General features: G+C 47.3%; 1 protein-coding gene and 1 non-coding gene across 2 annotated transcripts; both read left to right on the plus strand.

Moving 5' to 3' along the window:
• The first annotated feature begins 17133 nt into the window (after positions 1–17133).
• Positions 17134–19823, plus strand: LOC142209786 (chymotrypsin-like elastase family member 3B). Its single transcript, XM_075278831.1, has 8 exons — positions 17134–17173; positions 17253–17341; positions 18092–18189; positions 18520–18654; positions 18922–19058; positions 19170–19312; positions 19484–19633; positions 19712–19823. The coding sequence occupies exons 1-8, from the start codon at positions 17134–17136 to the stop codon at positions 19727–19729; spliced, it is 810 nt and encodes a 269-aa protein (XP_075134932.1). The 3' UTR covers positions 19730–19823.
• A 3477-nt stretch (positions 19824–23300) lies between these two features.
• Positions 23301–23382, plus strand: TRNAS-CGA (transfer RNA serine (anticodon CGA)). Its single transcript has one exon. It is a non-coding gene; the product is annotated as a tRNA-Ser (tRNA).
• The last annotated feature ends 1416 nt before the right edge of the window (positions 23383–24798 follow it).

Genomic DNA, 24798 nt, shown 5'->3' on the forward strand with positions numbered 1-24798 from the left:
TCTGCCGCGCTGGAGTCCGGGGCTTCCCTCTGTAGGGGGGAACTTCCGGACCTAGGAACCTTTCTCTAGGTTCCTGGGTCCACTGGCTTGGGCGTCCGCCGCGCAGTAGCGCAAGTCGCGCCACGGCCCCCATCCCCTAGAAACGAGCAAATTTTTACTTTGAGGAGGTCCGGGGGGGGGGGGGCCTCCCCTCCAAGAGGTCTTGAGTCCTAGAAGATTGGGGGGGGGGGGGGGGCATTATCCGCATTATTCCTATTTGGGCCTAAACAACGGGAGGTGCGGTCCCTCCAGAAGCTCCTCCCCCCTGGCCTTTATGTTCCCCCTCTACCCACCATACAGTGCCGTATATCTCCTTTCTTCCTCAGAATGTCGTCTTCTTCCTCCTCTGTTATTCCTCCACAGAATAAAGCAACGTCTAAAAGGAAGAACCTTGCGTGTGCCACCTGCAGGATTCCGCTTCCTGATGACTCCCAATACCGCTTTTGTCAGGGATGTAGAGCCTCCTCCTCTGAAGCGACCCCCATGTGAGAGATGGTATCCTGGGTGAAGGGATTTGTCCAGGACTCCATGAATAGAATGGAGACGACAGTCTCCCACCTGGCCAAGAGACCGCGCCTGGAACCGTGCGAGTTGTCTCTTCCACCCTTGGAAAACCTACACCTCAGGGATGTGGAGTCTTCGGAGGACGATTCTGAGGATGAAAAAGAGATCTTCCCCATGGAGAAGATTTCTAGAGTGTTTAAGACACTCGGGATCAGAGACCGGGATGGCGGAGAAGGCTCAAGCCGCAGGTCCTGCACTTTTAGACCCACGTCGGAGATGCTCCGCCTGATGGAAGGAGAGTGGAGGTGCCCGGAGAAACCTTTTGTCCCTTCCAGACGGTTTAAGGCTTTGTTCCCCGTCTCTGAAGCAGTTAAAATCGTGGGGTCCCCCGGCCAAGGTAGATGTGGCGGTGGCGAAATTGTCCAGGCGTACGGTCCTCCCAACTGAAGACGGGTCGAGCCTGAGGGATCCTATGGATCGACGGGTGGAAGGATCCCTGAGACGAATCTACTCGGCCTCCTCTGCCCAATCCTCTCTCGGCATTGCTGCCAATGAAGTGGTCACTGGCTTGCGGGCAGAGCTTTCGTCTCTCTCGAAAGACATCGACTCTGGAGTGGACCGGGACGACCTCCTGGCGGCGATGTCAGACATCACCATCACCTGTGGTGGGCGGCCGTCTTTCCCACTATGTGGGTGCCTGGCGCCAACTGATTCGGGACCCCTGGGTTATCCAGACGATCCAGGAGGGTTATAAGATCAACTTTATTTCCCAGCCGCCAGAAAAGATGGTAAGAACCCGCCCCCTTCAGGGCTCCAAACAACTTCATCTGGAGAAGTCGATTCAAGAGTACATGGACAAGGCCGCACTGGAAGTGGTACCCCGCGCAGATCAAGGCACAGACGTCTATTCTCCAGTCTTCTTGTTCCCCAAGTCATCGGGTGAGTGGCGCATGATCATTGATCTCAGATACCTAAATCGCTTCATCCGCAAGGTGCGCTTCCGCATGGAAACCATCACGTCACTGCTGCCATTTCTACAGCCTGGAGATCACTTCGTCACTCTGGACCTGAAGGACGCCTATCTCCACGTACCTATCTTTCCGGCACACTGAAAGTTCTTAAGGATTGCCGTATACATAGAAGGGAAAGATGCACACTTCCAGTTCGCAGCCCTCCCGTTCGGCATATCCTCCGCCCCCCCCCCCCCCCCACACACACACACCTTCACCAAGGTCATAGCTCCGGTCGCTGCCCTGCGCCTTCAAGGCATATTCATAGTCCCGTATCTGGACGACTGGCTCCTCAAGGCTCATTCAAAGGAGGTTCTTACTACGCAGGTGCAGACCGTTGTAGCTCTACTAGACAAGCTGGGGTGGCTGGTAAACTGGCAGAAGTCAGTGGTGGTGCCATCAACTCAAGTTCAATTCCTGGGACTTATTCTAGACTCTCTCAACATGACGATTTCTCTACCCTCCTCTCGCAAAAGGAAGATTGCTCAGGCGGTGCATCACTTATCTACTACATGGAGGGTCACCATCAGGACGGCCATGAAGGTCCTAGGATTGATGTCCGCCACCATAGAAGCAGTTCCTTGGGCCCTATGGCACATGCGCCCACTACAGAACGAGATCTTGAGAGTCGGAACCACAGTCTTACAGGATTACAGAAGCCTATCCAGTTAACCATCAGCACCCGGCAGACCCTGCCCTGGTGGACCCATCTGCGAGATGGGAAGTCCTCGGTCCAGCCCGCCTGGACCCTGTTGACTACAGATGCCTCCCTCACAGGCTGGGGAGCTCATCTGTGGGAGACCCCGATACAGGGTACGTGGAATCAGCGGGAGAGGACGCGCTCATCCAACTGCCACAAGCTTACCGCAGTTCATCGAGCCTGTCACGGGATGGTTAGAGTCTATACTATAGGCAATGTGTAATATATATTTCATGTGGAATGTATTCTCTAACCTGTTGTAAACATCAGTGTGTAGTTGGCTGATTAGGGTCTAGTGTGTTAGCACATTGTATGCAGATACATCTAACTAGTGAGGACCAGTGAGGACAATGGGTGGAGATAATCTGATCCGTGTCTCCAAGAAGATGTTGGACTGTGCATTGTTCAAAAGAGACAGGGAGTCTGCTCTCCTTGGCATAGGTGAGGGGGGAAGGATCTGTGACTCAGCCCTTCCCACCCCCAGGTATAGGAAGTAACAGTTTAGTATATAGTATGTAGTTAGCAGTTAGTATGAGTTAGCCGGCCTGTGCACAGCTCTGTAGAGAGCCAGGATTTAGTTACAGGACCAAGGAACCAAAGCTATCATTGGATTGTGACTTCTGTGGACTTATTGTTATTACGGTTGATGTGACCGCCGCCGGCTACTAACTTTGTGGATTACAATAAATTGCTGTTGTCTCCCGACCTCTTGCGTCCGTGTTGATTCAAAAGACCATCCGGAGGAAGACGTATACCTTTGCTCCGTGACAACTGGTTGGCAGCGGTGGGATCAACAGCGGACAGCGAGATGGACTACAACAGCTCAGCGATTAATGGAGCCACAACCTCAGAATACAGGAACTGGACTATGGCAAGTCTACAAGTAAGGGCCCGGGAACTAAACCTGAGTTACCAGGGAAGAACGAAAGAGCAACTGATCGAGGCACTGGAGGAGATGACCCTGCAAAGCGACCATGAGGAGGGCTGCCCCCAGGAGACAGTAGAGATACAGGAGTGGCAGGTACAGACCCAAAAGAGCAGATGGGTTGTTTTGTATGAGGAGGAATTGGCAGTGCTGGGGCTAGGAGCAACTGCAGAGCAAAGGAGTAGAGCATTACAGAGGGCTCAGGAAACGGAGAAGGAGGAACAGAGAATGGCGCATGAAAAGGAAAGAATGGCGCATGAAATGCGAATGGCTGAGATAACTACGCGGAATTATAATCAAACGTCGACCCCCAGCCCAACAGTGAGAGAACCACCATATGTGTCCCATAAACACTTCAAGACCTTTGATGAAGCGGCTGGGGATGTTGATGGATATTTTCAGGACTTCGAACACCAGTGCCACCTGATGGAAGTCCCAGAAAAGGATTGGGTCCGGTATCTGGTGGGGCACCTACGAGATGGGGCTGCGGAAGCTCTCAGAGCCATGGACCCTAGTGATCAGCGGGACTATGAGGCCATTAAAAGAGCGGTGCAGAAGTATTATGCAGTCACTCCAGAGACCTACCGAGTTCAGTTCCGCTCTTTGTCTTACAATGGGGGAAGCTCCTTCCACATGTTCGCCCACAAGTTGAAGCAAGCATGCAAGCGCTGGCTAGAAGGAGAGGAGGCTGTCACAGTCGATAAGATCCTCCAAGTCATACTTAAGGAACAGTTCTTTTCCCAGTGCCCCGCTGAGATCCGAGAGTGGGTGCTGGAACGGAACCCAGCCACAGTTGAGCAAGCTGCTTCCCTTGCAGATGAGGGCCTGACCATCAAGCCGCAGTGGAAGAGGTTGTTTGCAGAGGAGCGGAAAACTACCACAGTCCGCCAGACACCCTTCATCCAGCCACCCACCTTTCGTGCCCGGCCTCAGGATTACAATTCCCCCTCTACCCCTGCCCCAGCCCATCGGCCTCCAGCTATGAACAACCCTGTCCCTAGACAACGACCTACTGGAAGAATGCTAGAGCGCAGATGTTTTGGGTGCGGGCGGCCTGGACATTTGCAAGCTAGTTGCCCTGTTAACATGGGGGCACGGGCCACCGTGGCATCCCGGCCTATTCACTACCTGGGAACCACCCCTAGGACAGAAAGTGTGGCCCCATTTCCAGATGACCCCATGAATGACCCATCTGTTCCACCTCCAGGGGTCTATGGGATTCAGCCTTCCGCCACACATCCCGCAAACCTTCAGCGGAAGCACTTGCAGGAGGTCCTACTGGATGGCCGAACAGTTGTTGGATTCCGGGACTCGGGAGCTTTCCTAACGGTAGCGGACCCCCGAGTGGTTCGACCCGAGGCCCTAGAGGAGGGCCCTGGCCTTTCTATCGAGTTGGCAGGAGGTACTCGGAAACGTATTCCTAAAGCTACCGTGGAACTCGACTATGGTTATGGACCAAAACGATGCACAATTGGTGTGATGAGCGGGCTGCCGGCCGATGTTCTGTTAGGCAACGATGTTGGAAATCTACAGTGCCACTTTGTGGGAGCAGTGACCCGAAGCCAAGCTCAGGGAGAAGCCAACATGGATCCACCGGATTTTCTGACAGATGCCAGCCCTTCAACCCTACAACTTTACCATTCAGTACCGCCGAGGGAACCAACACCAGAACACAGATGGGTTATCCCGGCAGGAGGAAATATGAGCTATAGAGACTGATGTGCATTCCCCAATTTACCTGTGTAGGCCAATTGTGTCATGCACATGTTTTGAGAGGGGGAGGGCTTGTCACGGGATGGTTAGAGTCTATACTATAGGCAATGTGTAATATATATTTCATGTGGAATGTATTCTCTAACCTGTTGTAAACATCAGTGTGTAGTTGGCTGATTAGGGTCTAGTGTGTTAGCACATTGTATGCAGATACATCTAACTAGTGAGGACCAGTGAGGACAATGGGTGGAGATAATCTGATCCGTGTCTCCAAGAAGATGTTGGACTGTGCATTGTTCAAAAGAGACAGGGAGTCTGCTCTCCTTGGCATAGGTGAGGGGGGAAGGATCTGTGACTCAGCCCTTCCCACCCCCAGGTATAGGAAGTAACAGTTTAGTATATAGTATGTAGTTAGCAGTTAGTATGAGTTAGCCGGCCTGTGCACAGCTCTGTAGAGAGCCAGGATTTAGTTACAGGACCAAGGAACCAAAGCTATCATTGGATTGTGACTTCTGTGGACTTATTGTTATTACGGTTGATGTGACCGCCGCCGGCTACTAACTTTGTGGATTACAATAAATTGCTGTTGTCTCCCGACCTCTTGCGTCCGTGTTGATTCAAAAGACCATCCGGAGGAAGACGTATACCTTTGCTCCGTGACAGAGCCCTTCTGTCGTTTGCACCGGTCCTACAGGGAAAAGCGGTCAAGGTAAGGTCGGACAATCTGACGGCAGTCCATTATATCAACAAGCAGGGAGGAACCAGGTCCCCCTCGCTCCTACAAGTCACCAACCAGATCTTCTCCTGGGCAGAACGGAACCTCTCCCAGCTGGCCGCGGTACATATCCAGGGCCTCCTGAACATCCTAGCGGATCAGCTCAGCAGAGGCCGCCCAACCGCAGGCGAATGGTCCTTACATCAGGACATATTCCACTACCTGACCAGGGATGTGGGGTCTCCCTGAGGTGGATCTGATGGCCACCCAGTACAACGCCAAAGTAGAAGGGTTTTGCTCCCTGTACCGGGAAGACAACCCTTTGGCGGTGGATGCCCTGTCAATACCATGGAGGTTCAAACTGGCATACGTGTTCCCTCCCATCCCGATGATCCCAAAGGTATTGGCGAAATTCAGGCAGGACCAGACCTCGGCAATAGTGATCATGCCGTTCTGGCCAAAGAGGGCATGGTTCACCGACCTTATCCTTATGAGTCGGGGGAATTACTGGAGGCTTCCACCAGTCAGGAACCTGGTGTCACTGAACAGTCGGGCCTAGACAAATTCAACCTCACTGCCTGGAGTTTAACCGCTCCATACGCGCAGACAGAGGATTGTCCCAGGGAGTGCTAAGTACCTTAGCCCATTCAAGAGCAGAAGCAACCAATCAGAGCTACCAGAGGATCGCCCGGATATTCCGAGATTGGTGTACAGGCAACCAGCGCGATCCAGACAGAGATGCAGTCCTAGAGTTCTTACAGAATGGCCTGGAGAGAGACTAGCTCCTGCCACCCTCAAAGTCCAAGTGTCAGCTCTATCTGCTCTCCTGGAGACACGGTTATCACAAGATCCTCTCGTCAAACAGTTCCTTAGGGGGGCTGCCAGGCTCCGCCCCCTGTCCCAAGGTGGGACCTGGCCGTGGTTCTACAAGGGCTCTGTGCACCCCCCTTCGAACCCTTATCTGAAGTGGACTGGAAGTACCTGTCATTTAAAGTGACTTTCCTGCTGGCAATAACCTCCGCCAAAAGGGTTGGCGAACTACAGGCCCTAACGGCCTCCGAACCCTTCATAACCTTCTTTCCAGACAGGGTGCAGCTAAGGTTCGTCCAAGGATTCTTGCCAAAGGTACCCACACTTCAGAATACCAATCAGGTAATTGTCTTGCCGGCCTTCTTTCCCTCTCCCGCTTCAGAGCAGGAGGAGAAGCTACACACACTGGATCTGGTAAGAGCACTACGTATTTACCTAGACCGTACAGCACCGTTCCGAAGATCAGAGAATCTTCTAGTCAATGTGCTTGGCCACAATAGAGGCACTAAAGCATCAAAGGCAACCCTGTCAAGATGGATCAGAGAAGCCATTAGCTGTTCCCTACGGGCCCAAGATCTTCCTGTTCCAGAATTTTTACGAGCCCAAGCCACCCGAGCAGTGGCGACATCTTGGGCAGAGACACGGTTCCTCTCTTTAGAGCAAATATGTGCAACAGCCCCCTGGAGCTCACAGCTGACTTTTGCCAAACATTACAGACTGGACTGGCGTACGGCCGATGCTACAGCATTTGGGCACTCCGTCTTGGCATCTGCCTGCCAGGATGACCCGCCCTAGGGAAAGCGATACTTGCTAAATCCCCAGTTGTGCTGCTGTTGGGTGTAGGGGGAAAGAAGGATTATGAATGATCTACAACAATATAGAAAAAAAGCAGGGCACTAGCCAGCCAGTAGTTAAAACTTGACAAAATTTTAATTCATTCCGTTAAAAAAAACACACATTGTGTCACTCACATACGGGATTGAATATAGATGAAACAAGATCTGACAGAAGCGACGATCGTTTCGTGCATGCTGCACTTCATCAGGCTCCCTCCAACTGAGCGTTTTCGCCCGCTATTTAACAGGATACGCAATTTTGCCACTCCTACAAACATTACGTTAATATAACACTTCAAGAATAGACACAACATTAAAAACCTTTTAAAAAACATTATCAATAGATCAGAACAAACACTTATAACATCATATCGCCTTAACTTTATTACCTTATAAACTTTTTTGTGACTTTTATTCTCCTGGAACATATCTATCCTCTGATAGGCTTAGAATCACTTTAGCCACGCCCTCATCGGAGGACTTGAAAGAAGACCGCTTCTCCCAATACCTGTCTGCATTCTAGACACGCCTATCTTCCTACTCTAACCAATCGCGAACGGAGCTACTTGGTTCTATTTCAAATAGCGGCATAGGCTCCGCCCTTTTTCAGCGGACCTGAAGGGAGACTGCTTCTCATAGATGCCAGCCAATCATCATTTGAGCTACATTCCCTGCTGACTCTACACTACCAGTGTACATTTCATAGACATAGACCCGCCCATTTTTTTGCCGACCAATCCAACTTAAAGCTACTACGCTTCGCTGCAAGCCAACCCTGGCTATTCCAGCTGCCTGTACGTTGGTTTCATCTCAGATAGTGGCATAAACCCCGCCCATCATCGGCGGACCTGAATGGAAACTGCTTGTGGCAGGCGCCAGCCAATCAGCACTCGAGCTACATTCACTGCTGGTTCTACATTATCAGTATACGTCTATTAAGCATAACGATAGAAGCTCCGCCCATTCTCGGCGGTCCTAAAGAAAGACTGCTTATCGTAGGCGCCAGCCAATCATCACTTAAGCTACATTCACTACTAGCTCTCTGCTGCCAGTGTACACCTCTCAGACGTGGACCCGCCCATTTTTCTTGCACTGACCAATCCAAATTAGAGCTACTCCACTTCACTACAAACCGATTCTAATTACTCGAACTATCTATAAGTTTATATAGACATAACTTGTAATTTCGCGTAAGTCATGAGAGAGGTTAAAGCCTTGGTGTTTAGTGATTGCCCCTCAAATTTAACTAGTGGTGAGAAAAAAGCTTTGAAGTGGTTAAAAGATCAAGACCACCTAGTATATAAGAAGGCTGATAAGGGTGGCAACACCGTTATTATGACAAAAGAATATTATGTTAAAGAGGCGTTAAGACAATTGTCCGACGCCACAACTTACGCGAAATTACAAGATAACCCTACCGATCAAATTAAAAGAAAAGTGAATAGCTTTTTACGGACGTATGTCCAGAATGGTACTATTTCTAAAAAAACAGGTGAGAAATTATTAGTTGACCAGCCTGTTAAACCATGCTGGTACTTCCTCCCAAAGATTCACAAGTCCATGAGTAACCCTCCTGGACGCCCGAGAATGGGCGGAGCTTCTATCGTTATGCTTAATAGACGTATACTGATAATGTAGAACCAGCAGTGAATGTAGCTCGAGTGCTGATTGGCTGGCGCCTGCCACAAGCAGTTTCCATTCAGGTCCGCCGATGATGGGCGGGGTTTATGCCACTATCTGAGATGAAACCAACGTACAGGCAGCTGGAATAGCCAGGGTTGGCTTGCAGCGAAGCGTAGTAGCTTTAAGTTGGATTGGTCGGCAAAAAAATGGGCGGGTCTATGTCTATGAAATGTACACTGGTAGTGTAGAGCCAGCAGGGAATGTAGCTCAAATGATGATTGGCTGGCATCTATGAGAAGCAGTCTCCCTTCAGGTCCGCTGAAAAAGGGCGGAGCCTATGCCGCTATTTGAAATAGAACCAAGTAGCTCCGTTCGCGATTGGTTAGAGTAGGAAGATAGGCGTGTCTAGAATGCAGACAGGTATTGGGAGAAGCGGTCTTCTTTCAAGTCCTCCGATGAGGGCGTGGCTAAAGTGATTCTAAGCCTATCAGAGGATAGATATGTTCCAGGAGAATAAAAGTCACAAAAAAGTTTATAAGGTAATAAAGTTAAGGCGATATGATGTTATAAGTGTTTGTTCTGATCTATTGATAATGTTTTTTAAAAGGTTTTTAATGTTGTGTCTATTCTTGAAGTGTTATATTAACGTAATGTTTGTAGGAGTGGCAAAATTGCGTATCCTGTTAAATAGCGGGCGAAAACGCTCAGTTGGAGGGAGCCTGATGAAGTGCAGCATGCACGAAACGATCGTCGCTTCTGTCAGATCTTGTTTCATCTATATTCAATCCCGTATGTGAGTGACACAATGTGTGTTTTTTTTAACGGAATGAATTAAAATTTTGTCAAGTTTTAACTACTGGCTGGCTAGTGCCCTGCTTTTTTTCTATATTGTTGTATATCGGTGGACTTTCTTCTCTTACAAATACAGAGAGCACCCAGCCATGTATTCACTGAAAGATGTCTTTTTTGTTCAGTGTCACGCCCCATAATATGTGTGGGCTAAAAAGGCGCAGATTTACCGTTAAGATTTACCGTATGTTTTCAAATAATATGTCCTGTGAGAAGTGGTGCCGCTGATTGCGTTTTTTCTATGGACTTATGAATGATCTGTTTTCCCTTAGCCCAAACAGCAGCACAAGGCTCCCTCCCTAGGAGGTACTGTTGTACAAATCTTATGGTGTGTATTATTATATGTAAACTGCTCTCTGTATGCTATACTTGATACTAACACAAGGGAGGAGTTGTTCTTCCGGCCTCTTGTAGGGGTCAAAGCTCTTAGGTAATTAAAAATTCCACCTGTCCTAACAGCTCATAGGGGCAGGAATACCCCAGTTGTGCTGCTGTTTGGGCTAAGGGAAAACAGATTATCATTCATAATCTTTCTTTTTCCCCCCCACTTGGAATTCAGTCTGGCTGAATATAGGGTATCTGCAGTGCTCCTATTAACCCCTTCCTGACAGAACAGGAGCACTGCAGATCCCCTATATTCAGTAGACCGGGCACTGTCAGACACAGGGATACCTAATGTGTATGTGTGTCACAAGCATTTTCTACTTTTATATGTATTCTAGGGAAAGGAGGGATTTAGAACTTTTATTTACTTTATTTTTTTATTATATATTTTTTTAAAGCTTTTTTTTTTCCACTATTTTATGGGAGATTCTATACATTACTATTGTGGCTGGCCATAGAAATTTTTTTTTTTTTTGCTTGACTCGAGTATAAGCCGAGGGCGGCTTTTTCAGCACAAAAACTGTGCTGAAAAATTCGGCTTATACTCAAGTATAAACGGTATGTACAGCTGGTATAAGTTATACATCTCCTTGTATATAGTGATATGGACCATGTTGGTATAACCTGGGCATATACTGTATATAATTATATACAGTGCCTACAAGTAGTATTCAACCCCCTGCAGATTTAGCAGGTTTACACATTCGGAATTAACTTGGCATTGTGACATTTGGATTGTAGATCAGCCTGGAAGTGTGAAATGCTCTGCAGCAAAAAAGAATGTTATTTCTTTGTTTATTTTTTTTTTACATTGTGAAAAGTTTATTCAGAGGGTCATTTATTATTCAACCCCTCAAACCACCAGAATTCTGTTTGGTTCCCCTAAAGTATTAAGAAGTAGTTCAGGCACAAAGAACAATGAGCTTCACATGTTTGGATTAATTATCTCTTTTTCCAGCCTTTTCTGACTATTTAAGACCCTCCCCAAACTTGTGAACAGCACTGATACATGGTCAACATGGGAAAGACAAAGGAGCATTCCAAGGCCATCAGAGACAAGATCGTGGAGGGTCACAAGGCAGGCAAGGGGTACAAAACCCTTTCCAAGGAGTTGAGCCTACCTGTCTCCACTGTTGGGAGCATCATACGGAAATGGAAGGCTTATGGAACTACTGTTAGCCTTCCACGGCCTGGACAGCCTTTGAAAGTTTCCTCCCGTGCCGAGGCCAGGCTTGTCCGAAGAGTCAAGGCTAACCCAAGGACAACAAGGAAGGAGCTCCGGGAAGATCTCATGGCAGTGGGGACATTGGTTTCAGTCCATACCATAAGTAACGTACTCCACCGCAATGGTCTCCGTTCCAGACGAGCCCGTAAGGTACCTTTACTTTCAAAGCGTCATGTCAAGGCTCGTCTACAGTTTGCTCATGATCACTTGGAGGACTCTGAGACAAACTGGTTCAAGGTTCTCTGGTCTGATGAGACCAAGATCGAGATCTTTGATGCCAACCACACACGTGACGTTTGGAGACTGGATGGCACTGCATACGACCCCAAGAATACCATCCCTACAGTCAAGCATGGTGGTGGCAGCATCATGCTGTGGGGCTGCTTCTCAGCAAAGGGGCCTGGCCATCTAGTCCGCATCCATGGGAAGATGGATAGCACGGCCTAACTGGAGATTTTGGCCAAGAACCTCCGCTCCTCCATCAAGGATCTTAAGATGGGTCATCATTTCATCGTCCAACAAGACAACGACCCAAAGCACACAGCCAAGAAAACCAAGGCCTGGTTCAAGAGGCAAAAAATCAAGGTGTTGCAGTGGCCTAGTCAGTCTCCTGACCTTAACCCAATTGAAAACTTGTGGAAGGAGCTCAAGATTAAAGTCCACATGAGACACCCAAAGAACCTAGATAACTTGGAGAAGATCTGCATGGAGGAGTGGTCCAAGATAACTCCAGAGACCTGTGCCGGCCTGATCAGGTCTTATAAAAGATGATTATTAGCTGTAATTGCAAACAAGGGTTATTCCACAAAATATTAAACCTAGGGGTTGAATAATAATTGACCCACACTTTTATGTTTAACATTTATTAAAATTTAACTGAGCAACATAACTTTTTGGTTTGTAAGATTTATGCATCTGTTAATAAATCCTGCTCTTGTTTGAAGTTTGAAGGCTCTAACTTATTTGCATCTTATCAAACCTGCTAAATCTGCAGGGGGTTGAATACTACTTGTAGGCACTGTATGTACAGCTGATATAAGTTATACATCTCCTTGTACAGTCATGGCCAAAAGTTTTGAGAATGATACAAATATTAATTTTTACAAAGTCTACTGCTTCAGTTTTTCTAATGGCAATTTGCATATACTCCAGAATGTTATAAAGAGTGATCAGCTTAACAGCAATTACTTGCAAAGTCAATATTTGCCTAGAAAATGAACTTTATCCCCCAAATCACATTTCAACATCATTGCAGCCCTGCCTTAAAAGGACCAGCTAACATCGTTTCAGTGATTGCTCCATTAACACAGGTGTGGGTGTTGATGAGGACAGGGCTGGAGATCAATCTGTCATGATTAAGTAAGAATGCCATCATTGTTTCTCTTCTGTTAACCATGGTTATCTCTAAAGAAACACGTGCAGTCATCATTGCACTGCACAAAAATGGCCTAACAGGGAAGAGTATCGCAGCTAGAAAGATTGCACCTCAGTCAACAATCTATCGCATCATCAAGAACTTCAAGGACAGAGGTTCCATTGTTGGCAAAAAGGCTCCAGGGCGCCCAAGAAAGACCAGGAAGCACCAGGACCGTCTCTTAAAAGTGTTTCAGCTGCGGGATCGGGCTACCAGCAGTGCAGAGCTTGCTCAGGAATGGCAGCAGGCAGGTGTGAGTGCATCTGCACGCACTGTGAGGTGAAGACTCTTGGAGCAAGGCCTGGTCTCAAGGAGGGCAGCGAAGAAGCCACTTCTCTCCAGAAAAAAACATCAGGGACAGACTGATATTCTGCAAAAGGTACAGGGAGTGGACTGCTGAGGACTGGGATAAAGTCATTTTCTCTGATGAATCCCCTTTTCGATTGTTTGGGACATCTGGAAAACAGCTTATTCGGAGAAGACGAGGTGAGCGCTACCACCAGTCTTGTCTCATGCCAACTGTAAAGCATCCTGAAACCATTCATGTGTGGGGTTGCTTCTCAGCCAAGGGAATCGGCTCTCTCACAGTCTTGCCTAAAAACACAGCCATGAATAAAGAATGGTACCAGAATGTCCTCCAAGATCAACTTCTCCCAACCGTCCAAGAGCAGTTTGGTGATCAACAATGCCTTTTCCAGCATGATGGAGCACCTTGCCATAAAGCAAAGGTGAGAACTAAATGGCTCAGGGAACAAAACAGAGAGATTTTGGGTCCATGGCCTGGAAACTCCCCAGATCTTAATCCCATTGAGAACTTGTGGTCAATCATCAAGAGACGGGTGGACAAACAAAAACCTAAAAATTCTGACAAAATGCAAGCATTGATTGTGCAAGAATGGACGGCTATCAGTCAGGATTTGGTCCAGAAGTTGATTGAGAGCTGCCAGGGAGAATTGCAGAGGTCCTGAAGAAGAAGGGTCAACACTGCAAACATTGACTTGCTGCATTAACTCATTCTAGCTGTCAATATAAGCTTTTGTTACTCATAATATGATTGCAATTCTATTTCTGTATGTAATAAAAACATCTGACAAACACACATAAAACCCAGAGGGCAGCAGATCATGTGAAAATAGAAGATGTGTCATTCTCAAAACTTTTGGCCATGACTGTATATAGTGATATGGACCATGCTGGTATAACCTGGGTATCTCTTGTATATAATTATATATGTACAGCTGGTATAAGTTATACATCTCCTGTATATAGTGATATGGACCATGTTGGTATAACCTGGGTATATACTGTATATAATTCTACATGTACAGCTTGTGTTACTTAATGTAGTATACAGTGATGATGATTTATAGTCTAGACGTGATGTGTTCTTTTGCTGGGAATTCTGCCTTGTGCTGTGATGTCAGAAATTTAGGACAAGCCTACAGGTGTTTGTATGAGCACTGCAGAGGGGGCAGACTGCTGATAGCGCTGTATCCCCCACACCATATGGAGACTTCCCGTGATGTCCACATATAACCAGGTATAGTTTTGTGCGCCTGACCTTCTGCTATTGAGATTGCTAGTGACTCGCAGAAGATTAGCTCACAAGATGTTTCTTGACAAATATGAGTCTAACCATTAGGAGCAGATTATGAACTTAGTGGCCATGGAACTATATAAAAGTGTCCCCATGTTAGGCCGGGGCCCCATAAATGTAGCAATTTTTATGTAAACCGCGGCAGTTTTACTGTACCTGTAAAATGAATGGGATTCTTGGTAATCCCATCCAAATATTGTAGAAAAATAACTGCAGCGGACATGATGTCAATTCAAATAACGTTACATTTTTGTAAATCGCGGCTTGTCAATTATACCTATCAAAATGCTGATGGTTTCCATATAGGTATAATTGAAGCAGAAAGTCCACAGAAGTAACTGCTGCGGGAAAAAAAGTGATGAGGTTCCACCATGTTTTTTCCTGCAGAGCTTTTTGCCTGGGGCTCGCTACATGGGGCCTTAGCATTATAGTTGGGTTAAATTTGCAGAAGACTGGCTAATATCAGTAGTTCCATAAAGGGGATGTTTGTACCGTATGGGTTACTACACGTCTGTAACCATCATGATGTATTCCTGCACTGACAGACTGGCACATCAAACTGTAACCAATAAACGTTGCGCCTCCTGTTGGAGTTGAAATCAACGGTTCAGGTGCCTTTCTGCGTATCTTCCAGGTCTGCAAGTGTAGAAAATAAGGTGTCATCTTGTGTTGGTGATGTCACCACTTGAGGTTTTGTATGTGGAATTATTATCAGAGTTGCTTATGGGGACAAAAATCCATGTCTGTAAAATCTCATATTTGGTCTTGGTTCGGTGACCATAATATACAGGATGTCCAGAGGCATGGGGACTCCTGAATAAATTGAAAGTGGTGTTTGGGATCGCCATCCTGTGTGTGACATGTTGCTAGGGTTATGTATGTGCAGGTCTCTCTATTGGTATATGGCACATGCACCCCTTCCCATTTGAAAAAAATTGGCTTGGTTCCAAGACTGTGGCTTTCAAAATGGCTTCTTTGTTTAAGACCACCCTAGACACATTTGCCTGATTTCCCATGGCAGCATGTCACGTACAGGATGGCGTTCCCATTCTCCATTTATTCAGGTGTCTCCTGGACCACCTTGTAGATGTCTAAATGCAGCATTATCACGATTATTTTTCCTCATTTAGAAAATAATTTTTGCACAGGGCTCACCAATTTGTTGAAACGACCCTGCTAACACATCCATGTTTGGTCTTAGAAGGCAGGCCATCATCACAATAAGACTACACAAGATTATGTGCTACTAGCATCTGCCCGTGACTTCGTCTGCGGGTTGATGTTGGCGCTGTGCCGCTTATATTTAGCCAATTGCTGTTGTGGATGATCCGCCTGCTCCCACGTCTCGGCTCTGTTACATCGCAGCATATGTGCAGCATACTCAGTTGTATGTACATCTCTGCATATGGAGAGCGTACTCAGCTGTGCTACAGCGCGGCTTAAGCTCTGCTACATCTGGCCATTTGGATTATAAGGGTGTTCTTATGTCAGTGTCTGAGCAGCTTCTGTGTTGGAAACGGCTGAACAGATGTTGCTGAAATGTGCCAAAGTTTGATCAGCCTGCTCCCGCGTCTTGGCTCTGCTACATTGCTGCATATGCGTAGGATACCCAGCTGTATGTACATGTTTGCATATGGAGAGCCTACAGAGGTGTGCTACAGCGCTGCGTAAGCTCTGCTACATCGGGCAATTGTGATTACAGGGGTTTGTTATGTGACTATCTGAGCAGCTTCTGTGTTACAAAGTGCTGAACGAATGTTGCTGAAATGTGCCAAAGTTCTCCCCACTACCCCATCAGAGCCAGAACAACACATTCCCTGTTGTACTCACTGAAACTCTACACCCGATATAGTCCTCTTACCCACACACAGCCTGCATGTTCTGTAGCCTCCTGATCTTCCATGAGACTCCATTTTCTTCAGCTTTCACACTGTCCAGCTTCATCCTATATAGCTCCACCCCCAAAATAGCATGTAACTCCGCCCACTGTCTAGCATGATCCTATCCTAGAATGACTCAAGGACCTGTGATGATGACATCACAGATCCTTTAGGGTTGTGTGAACCTAAATTCCTTCACTGCGGTCGTGTAGTGACGTCTTTTACTGGGACAAAAAGTAGCCTATGTTTTAATGGGGGTTCCTATCTATGTATGTAGCAAATTTCATGCAAATCCCTTCAGCCGTTTTTGCGTGATTGAGGAACAAACATCCAAACCCACAAACTAGGATAGGATAGGACTAGTAGGATAGGATAGGATTAGTAGTAATATTAATAGGATAGGATGTATGAAATCTTCAAAACAACCTTTGAGCAATCTATTTTATAGCAACAGGCGCACTTTAAGTTTCATCCAATGGGAATGGTGCCTTTAGGGCGATGCTTCGAATCACGATTGCTATAACATATGATGCATGCTCAGAGTAAATGAATATTGCTGAGTGCAAAGCCTCCTGTTCATATAAAGAAACTTACTCTAAACCTGATGTGCGCTGAGGTGAAATGTATGTAGTTTGTTATACAGTGATCAGCAAAAAAAAAAAAAAAAGGACCAAAGAGCTTGTATTATGTTTAACCCTATATGCTCCTGAAGCTACCGTATCATTCTCAGAGGTTGTAATCTTTTCTGGGAATTTTTCCTTGAGCCGTGATGTCACAAATTTGGAAACCAAGATTACAGGTGTTTGTGCTAGCGCTGGATCTCCCGCACCATCTGGAGACTTCACGTGATGTCAGGCACCGCTCAGCCTGATATATAGAGTTCTGAGCCCCAGATCTGACACCGCCAAGATGCTGAGGTTGTTGGTGACCGTGCTGCTGGCTGCAGGAGGTGACTTGTTCTTTCTTATGTCTCAGTCTTGTGTCTTCTCTTTTTTGGCTTATTTCTTACCTTTATCTCTTTTTTGCAGCTTCCCATGGCTGCGGGGTGCCCACTTACCTGCCCGTATCTCGTGTTGTGAATGGAGTAGATGCTGTGCCACACAGCTGGCCCTGGATGGTGAGTGAGTGACAGATACGATCACATCACAGGTTCATGGCGCAGTCAGCTGTCATCTGCTCAATGCCAGGGACAGGTTACATAATATACAATAGAGGAAGCCAAGTGAGTGTTGGACCAACCCTTTGGGGTACTACAAACCCCATCATTGTAAGGAGCTGTATTGAACTATGCAGCGGGTTTGCTTAATGTTGGCCTTCATACTTTATGGGATAAATCTCAATATGATGTTGTAGAAAAATAAATCCCATATTTACCTTGTAGTAATTTTCAATATTATCATGTCCTGAACACCAGTCACATCCAGAGCTGCACTCACAATCTTGTTGTCATATACGCCACTCACTGCTGCCCCCTGCCAGTAGCTCTGCTGGTTAATCGTATATATAAGACGCTTATATCAGGAAGCTACATCTGCTAGGATGCAATGAGTCCACCATATTGTGCCTTGTGGGACCATAACAAACACTATTGTAGATTGTTGAATGGAAGCAACTAGCAGGATTATGTATGCAGGTTTGGATGTAACTAGAGTATAACACCTGAGGCAACTTGGGATCAATAGGAGATAAAAAAAATAAAATAAAATAGGAGAGAAGCAGAAAAACATGTTCAGTAAATGTGACCTGTCAGATATTCAGAAGACAAAGATGGGACCTCTGACAGTGACGACAGTGTAAATTGGTGCCCCCGCTCCCCAGTGCCCAGTATACCCTGGATCTATCTAATCTCTTCCCCTTTGTCTTCCAGGCGTCTCTGCAGTTTCACCACTATAAGGAATATATACATAACTGTGGCGGCAGCCTCATCACACCGCAATGGGTCCTGACTGCAGCACATTGTTTTGAGTAAGTTATTTCACTGTTTCAGGGCCAGTATGACTGCTGAACATAGCTGTGTATGACCCATAATACACCAGGGGGCAGTATGGTTACTGAAAAATCACTATATATATAACCTATAATACACTAGGGGGCAGTATGATAACTGAACATCACTATACATGACACTATAATACTCTAGAGAGCAATATGGTTACTGAACATCACTATACATAATCTATAATACACTAGGGGGCAGTATGATAACTGAACATCACTATACATAATCTATAATACACTAGGGGACAGTACATACTCATGTGCATCACTAACATTGCTAATGTCTTGTGGTTACAGCAATAAACGCGACTATCGCATTGCTCTTGGGGAACACGACCGCAGTGTGGATGAAGGCACAGAGCAATACTTCCTTATCAGTGACAATGACATCTTCGTTCACCCCAAGTGGAACAGTGATTGTCCGCAGTGCGGGTAAGTCGCCTCATACTGTTGTCCCCATCACAACTCAATGATGACAGAAGACGCCACAGACCCCACACTTCTAAAAATATGGCTTAAGTGCCGGATAGTCTGATCGATGAGCCATGAATATTTTTTATTCCCTGACAGCAAGCAGACAAGTCCCATTGGAAAGCAGTGTCATTTCTTTGAGTGCACTTTACAAGGAGCCTCCTGTATGACGCAGGAGCAGATGATGGTCCAGTAATAGGGTCCTTACGTCTTGTTTGTTTCCTGCAGTTATGATATCGCCCTCATCAAACTGTCACGAGAGGCAGAACTGAATGACGTGGTCCAGCTGGGCTGCCTGCCCCCCCGAGGACGACTGGTCAGAGGTGGTCAGGAGTGTTTTGGCTCTGGCTGGGGCTTCCTATACAGTAAGTGCCCATAGACGGGAGATATAATGTGTGTATATTGATGTCATACCTGTGCACCATATATATCCTGAACCTCATTTAACCCTTCCCTGTACTGTGTGTTTTATGCAGCCTATGGCCCCCAGGCCTTAGTCCTGCAGCAGGCGCTTCTCCCCATCGTGGACCATGCTCAGTGCAGCCAGCCAGACTGGTGGGGAAACCTAGTGGATGAGTCTCTGATCTGCGCTGGAGGATACGGTCAGGACATCTGCGATGTAGGTTATATTATGGCTGGGCCTAGTTAATAAAGGCTCCGCCCCCTCATCAGGTTTGTTAATTATGACCCACAGAGGGCGCTGTAAACTGAGCAGTGACAGCCAAATGGATGATGGAGATTCCAAGGCTGATAATATAATGAGAGTATTCTCCCCTCTGTATGTGATCAGAGCGACTCCGGGGGACCCCTGAACTGTCAGGACATGGACGGCCGCTGGTACATTGAGGGGATCGTCAGCTTTGGGAGCATGAGATGTAACACACTGAGAAAACCCTCCGTATTCACCCAAGTGTCTCTGTTCATTGACTGGATAGATGAGGTGAGTGGGGACCAGTATAAGATCGGACTGGGACGAGGCGGAGTCAGAAATGACATTGAAATTTTCTTATATTTCCAGATTATCACCAAAAACTGAGCGGCAATGATGTCCGTCCAAGAAGCGCAAGTCACTCCGCACACAGACGGCTCACTTCCATGGTGTACTACGTATTAACCACTGTTATGCCAAACCCACATGCCTGAACCCCCCAAAAAACTTATTGAGAAAATAAATTATTTTTAGAGTCTAGTGGTCATCTGTTTTATGTCTGTTGCAGCAGCGCAGAGTATTTCAGAAGTGCTGATTTTGTGGTAGCTTACAGACTGACAGTTACATAGTGGTAAGAGAAGGTCCTCCAGCAGCACAGAGTACTTCAGGAGATGAGTGAGTAGTTGAAGCTTGGAACAAACTTCCAGCAGAATCCAGACCTTGAGGTGGAGCAACAGAAGTGTCTATAAGTAATTGCATGAGGGATGGAGGGGGCTGCTGTCTCTGCAGGCGGGCAGTGAGAAGCAGTGCCCTGAGAATCTATATGTAAACTATAGGGCCGGTCTCCCACTGCCAGTGCTATGCTCCTTGCAACCCCCCCTTGGATGCTATTTTTGTCCAGTGTCTTTCTTGTTGGGGAATCTTACACATTGACATTAAAGGGGTTGTCCAGGATTAAATGGAATTCATAGACTAATCTAAACACCCTCCCCCGACTACTTTCTAAATTACATAATTTAGCAAAAATGTATATTTACCCATATCCCTAGGGCATCATGTGACCACCCCAAGGAAATTTACTGGTTATCCAGTGACGTTCCGTTTCCAGGATCGGAACGTCACCAATACTGCCCCCACCCCATCATACTTACCTGTCTTTCTTCCAGACTTCTTTCTGTAGGGACAGCTCCTCCTCTTCCATGACTCTTCCGGCGCATGCGCAATACTCCCTGCGCTGCAGCCGGTAATCCACCTGTACTGCGGAGGCATGGGAGAGAGAGCCTGAGTTAGCTGGGAAGGGCTAGTAGTGGGCAGGCTAGCTAGGGAGACAGGGAGGGTGTGTATAAGGAGGTATTGTGAGTCAGCCTACAACTACCATGACGCTTTGCATTAGCTAAGACAGCAGGAAGCTACACCTGTAAACAAATGCAGAAGATGCCAGGAACGCTCAGAGGCACCCAGAAATCACTCAAAACACTGCTAAAGGTATATGGGTGCATTTATTAACCCATTAATAGCGCTAACAGACCTTCTTTGGTTGGACCTGCACTGATCTGATGACCTGCAGAGTTTCCCAAAATGGGTCACAGGTAAAGGGCTGTTTGGTTTATGGCAGAGCACCTTTAGCTCTGTAGGCTAGGTAGCAGCAGTTAGGGTTAGCAGCCAGTCCCATTTCTCCATACTCAAGGGTACAGAACCAAGGCTTCTGTATATTAAATATCTCCACTGCTAGCCAGTGCAGAAACGTAAAGGGGTTTTGCGACCCATAATCCATTTTTCATTCTAATGTGATCCGTGTGAGTTTGAAACCTGGGCCTGGCACTGATTAGTTGTTGCCGTAGCCTCCAGGTGGCGCTAGCTGCAAGCGGATGGTCCGCACGTGCAGTAGAGGCACAGCAGCCCCATCCCCATAGTGGTGGTTCAGAGGAACTGCAGCGCTGATCCTATTACTTGTATAGGAATGGTGCTGCATGTGACACTCGTCCACTAGTACCTTCACCACCTGGAGGCTGCTGCACCAGCTGATCTGCAAGGGTCCGGGTATCAGACCCCATAGAAAACAACCTAATAACCTATCTTGTGGATAGGTCATCAATATGAAAAATTAATTTTGAGTTGAAATGGGCCCTGCATTTCGCGAATAGTGATTCGGAATGAGGACAAGGTCCCAGGGGTTGCCTCAGATCACCACAGGGTCAGAGGACTGAGGAAGGGGTGAAGAGCCAAAGCCACCCCTGTCTGTATGTGTAAAGTGAATTGTGCCTCCATGTTGCTTTGTCACTGGATGAACCTCATTAAATAAACTGAGCCGTGAGCTACATCTGTCTCTACCGCCATCCTCTCTTGTGTATCATTAGTGCTCAACACCAAAGACCCCCCGAAAATTCATTAAACAGGACACAAGTGATCCCCACACCATTGGAGAAACTATTATATATAAGGAGGTTATTATAAGACATGACATATTATATATAAGGGGGGCGATTGTATGTAATTGCTCTTCCCTTATATTAATCCCCTTCTATAGTATACTGTAGTTACTTCCTTATAACAGCACCTTTGTAAATAATAGTTCCCCCTTATAATAGCGCCATTATAAATAATAATAGTACCGCCCATAAAAGGGGAGAACAATTATATATAAGGTGGGTAGTAGAAGGTTAAAACTATTAGGAATAAGGGAGGAACTATTATGTGTAATGTGGAACAGGTTTATATAAGGGGAAGACTTATATATAAGGGCACTGTTATAAGGGGGGACAATTACAGTCCTATGAAAAAGTTTGGGCACCCCTATTAATCTTAATCATTTTTAGTTCTAAATATTTTGGTGTTTGCAACAGCCATTTCAGTTTGATCTATCTAATAACTGATGGACACAATAATATTTCAGGATTGAAATGAGGTTTATTGTACTAACAGAAAATGCGCAATATGCATTAAACCAAAATTTGACCGGTGCAAAAGTATGGGCACCTCAACAGAAAAGTGACATTAATATTTAGTAGATCCTCCTTTTGCAAAGATAACAGCCTCTAGTCGCTTCCTGTAGCTTTTAATCAGTTCCTGGATGAAGGTATTTTGGACCATTTCTTTCTACAAAACAATTCAAGTTCAGTTCCCTGTCGTCCTCAACAGCGGCACAATGTGGGGTATTTCTGCCCCTGTGTGCTGGTAGGACAGGCGGATATTTAATTAGCCAATCAAATGCGTGGCAGGCCCTATAAGAGGGCACAAGAACCTCCCCTCTGCGTGTTTTTTTCTGTCCTGTGTGGACAGAGGACAGGTGGGAGGACTTGTGTCCTCTTTGAGAAGCTCAGCAGGATCACTCACCTCCTGAGCGGTTGTTTTCTTCTTGTCACCTTCTGTGCCCTGCGGGGAGAAGGTGCTTGTTAGCCATGTGTGGCTACCCCCCTCTATCCCCCCTGCCCCCCCTCTCCTCCGCTTCCCCTGCTCCTTGTGACTTACCTGACATTTTGGTGAGAGTCCGGGGACTCCGCATGCCGCCTCTGGTGGCCGCGCGGACTGCCGGCGGGTGGAACCACACTGTTGTGTATCCTGTTCCCCGCCGGCCGCTGTAAGCGCGCACTTCCGGTTTTGCCGGAAGTATCATAGCGCCATGGCAACGGCCTGGCGCTGGCGGCCGCTCACTCAGGGAAGATTCAGGCCTTATTAAAGGCCGGAAAAGACTGAGAGATGTGGGGGTAAGTGCCCGTGTTAAGGGCCTCTTGGTGGGGGGGAATGTATATCTTTGCAGACCCCTGATTACAGGGTTAGTTGTCTGGGCAGGTTGCCTCACCTGCTTTGATTGTGGCTCCGCCCACTTCCAGCCGGCCAGAATTAAGAGGCTGGCTGGCCTGGTGTCAGAGACCTTCCTGCAGTATCTGCTGAAGGCGTGCGATTGTGGTGTTCATTGATCTTGAACTCTTTTCCAGTTTGCAAACTTTATTGGGAACCGGCTGTGATGGCTGAGTGGTTAAGGTTTTGGACTCGAAATCCAATGGGGTCTCCCCGCACAGGTTCAGATCCTGTTCACAGCGCCAGCCCGGCTAGCTCAGTCGGTAGAGCATGAGACTCTTAATCTCAAGGTCGTGGGTTCGGGTCGCACGTTGGGCGCCAAGTCACCTCTCTGTCCGGTCTACAGGACCTAGTAAGATTTACCCTTTTTTTAAAAGCTGGTATGATGTCATGGTGACAGTGTTGCATGGTCTATTATCTCTCTCTGTAGGATATGTCATCCTCTACTACCCCTCCTGGGGATGGTAGGAGGAAAACCTCTTCCGAGAGGAAACATCTTTCCTGCTTCGATTGCGACACACCGCTCCCTGATGGTAGGTAGCGGCTTGAAAGGTTGTGCCCTGCGGGGTACTACTGGTCCTATAACTTGCCTATTTTCAGGCTATGAGTGGGCCCGTTGTCGCGGGTGCAGAGGTCCTCCACCTGTGGAGCCCTCTCCCAGAGATATGATGGCATGGGTCAAGGAGATGGTGAGTTTGGGCATCGCTTGGGTAAATAGTTTTTCCCTTGCTTGTACTCTCCTTTTTGTTTTGCAGGATGATGCACCTTGTCTCAGCTCACCAGGAGACCATGCTCTGAGCTCCGTTCCTCGTCTCTCCCCCCCCACCTTGTAACACCTGCGGGTGGCAGAGGATGATTCCTCCGAGGACGACTCAGTTATTCCAGCAGAACTGCGTTCCATTATGAACAAACGGGCAGGCTGCTGAAGTCCATCCGGTCTACAGTGGGCCGAGATGTTGACGGGGAAGCCTCCACGTCTGCCTCTGGGGGACATATTGCCTTCCATGCGGACGCCACGCTGACCGACCTTATGGCGCAGCAGTGGAAACAGCCAGAGAAAGGACATTCGCTTTCCAGGATCTTCAAGAGTTGTTTCCTATTAACACTACCCAGTGGGATTCCTGGGGGCCTCCCCCGAAGGTGGATTTGGCCGTAGCAAAGCTGTCCCGCAGAACCCTGGTGCCCTTGGAAGATGGTTCAAATCTTCAGGACCCTCTGGATCGTAGGGCGGACTCCGTTCTGAAGAAGGTCTACTCAGCTTCCTCCGCGCAAGCCTCTGTGGCCATAGCCTCCTCTATGGTTGGTGACTTTTTGCGCAACCGCTTATCCGCTTTGGAGCGGGATATAGACTTGGGCGTAGACAGAGATGAGATTCTGGCCTCTATGAAAAGAGTTCATAGGGCTGCAGATTATTTGGCGGAATCCTCCTGCCATCAATTAAAAATCTCCGCCAAATCTATGGCGTTGTCTACTGCGGCCCGTAGACCCCTTTGGCTAAAGCCTTGGCGGGCAGATTTTGCGTCTAAAGCAGCACTCTGTGCTCTCCCCTTTGAGCCGGGAAGGGTGTCTGGCCAAAGCTTAGACGCCATTATGGAGGGATTAGCTGAAGGTAGGGGAAGGTCCCTACCTCAAGCATCCAGGGGCAGACGTGCTCCCTC

The sequence above is a fragment of the Leptodactylus fuscus genome, chromosome 6 (genome assembly GCF_031893055.1).
Source record: "Leptodactylus fuscus isolate aLepFus1 chromosome 6, aLepFus1.hap2, whole genome shotgun sequence".
Taxonomy (NCBI): Eukaryota; Metazoa; Chordata; class Amphibia; order Anura; family Leptodactylidae; genus Leptodactylus; species Leptodactylus fuscus.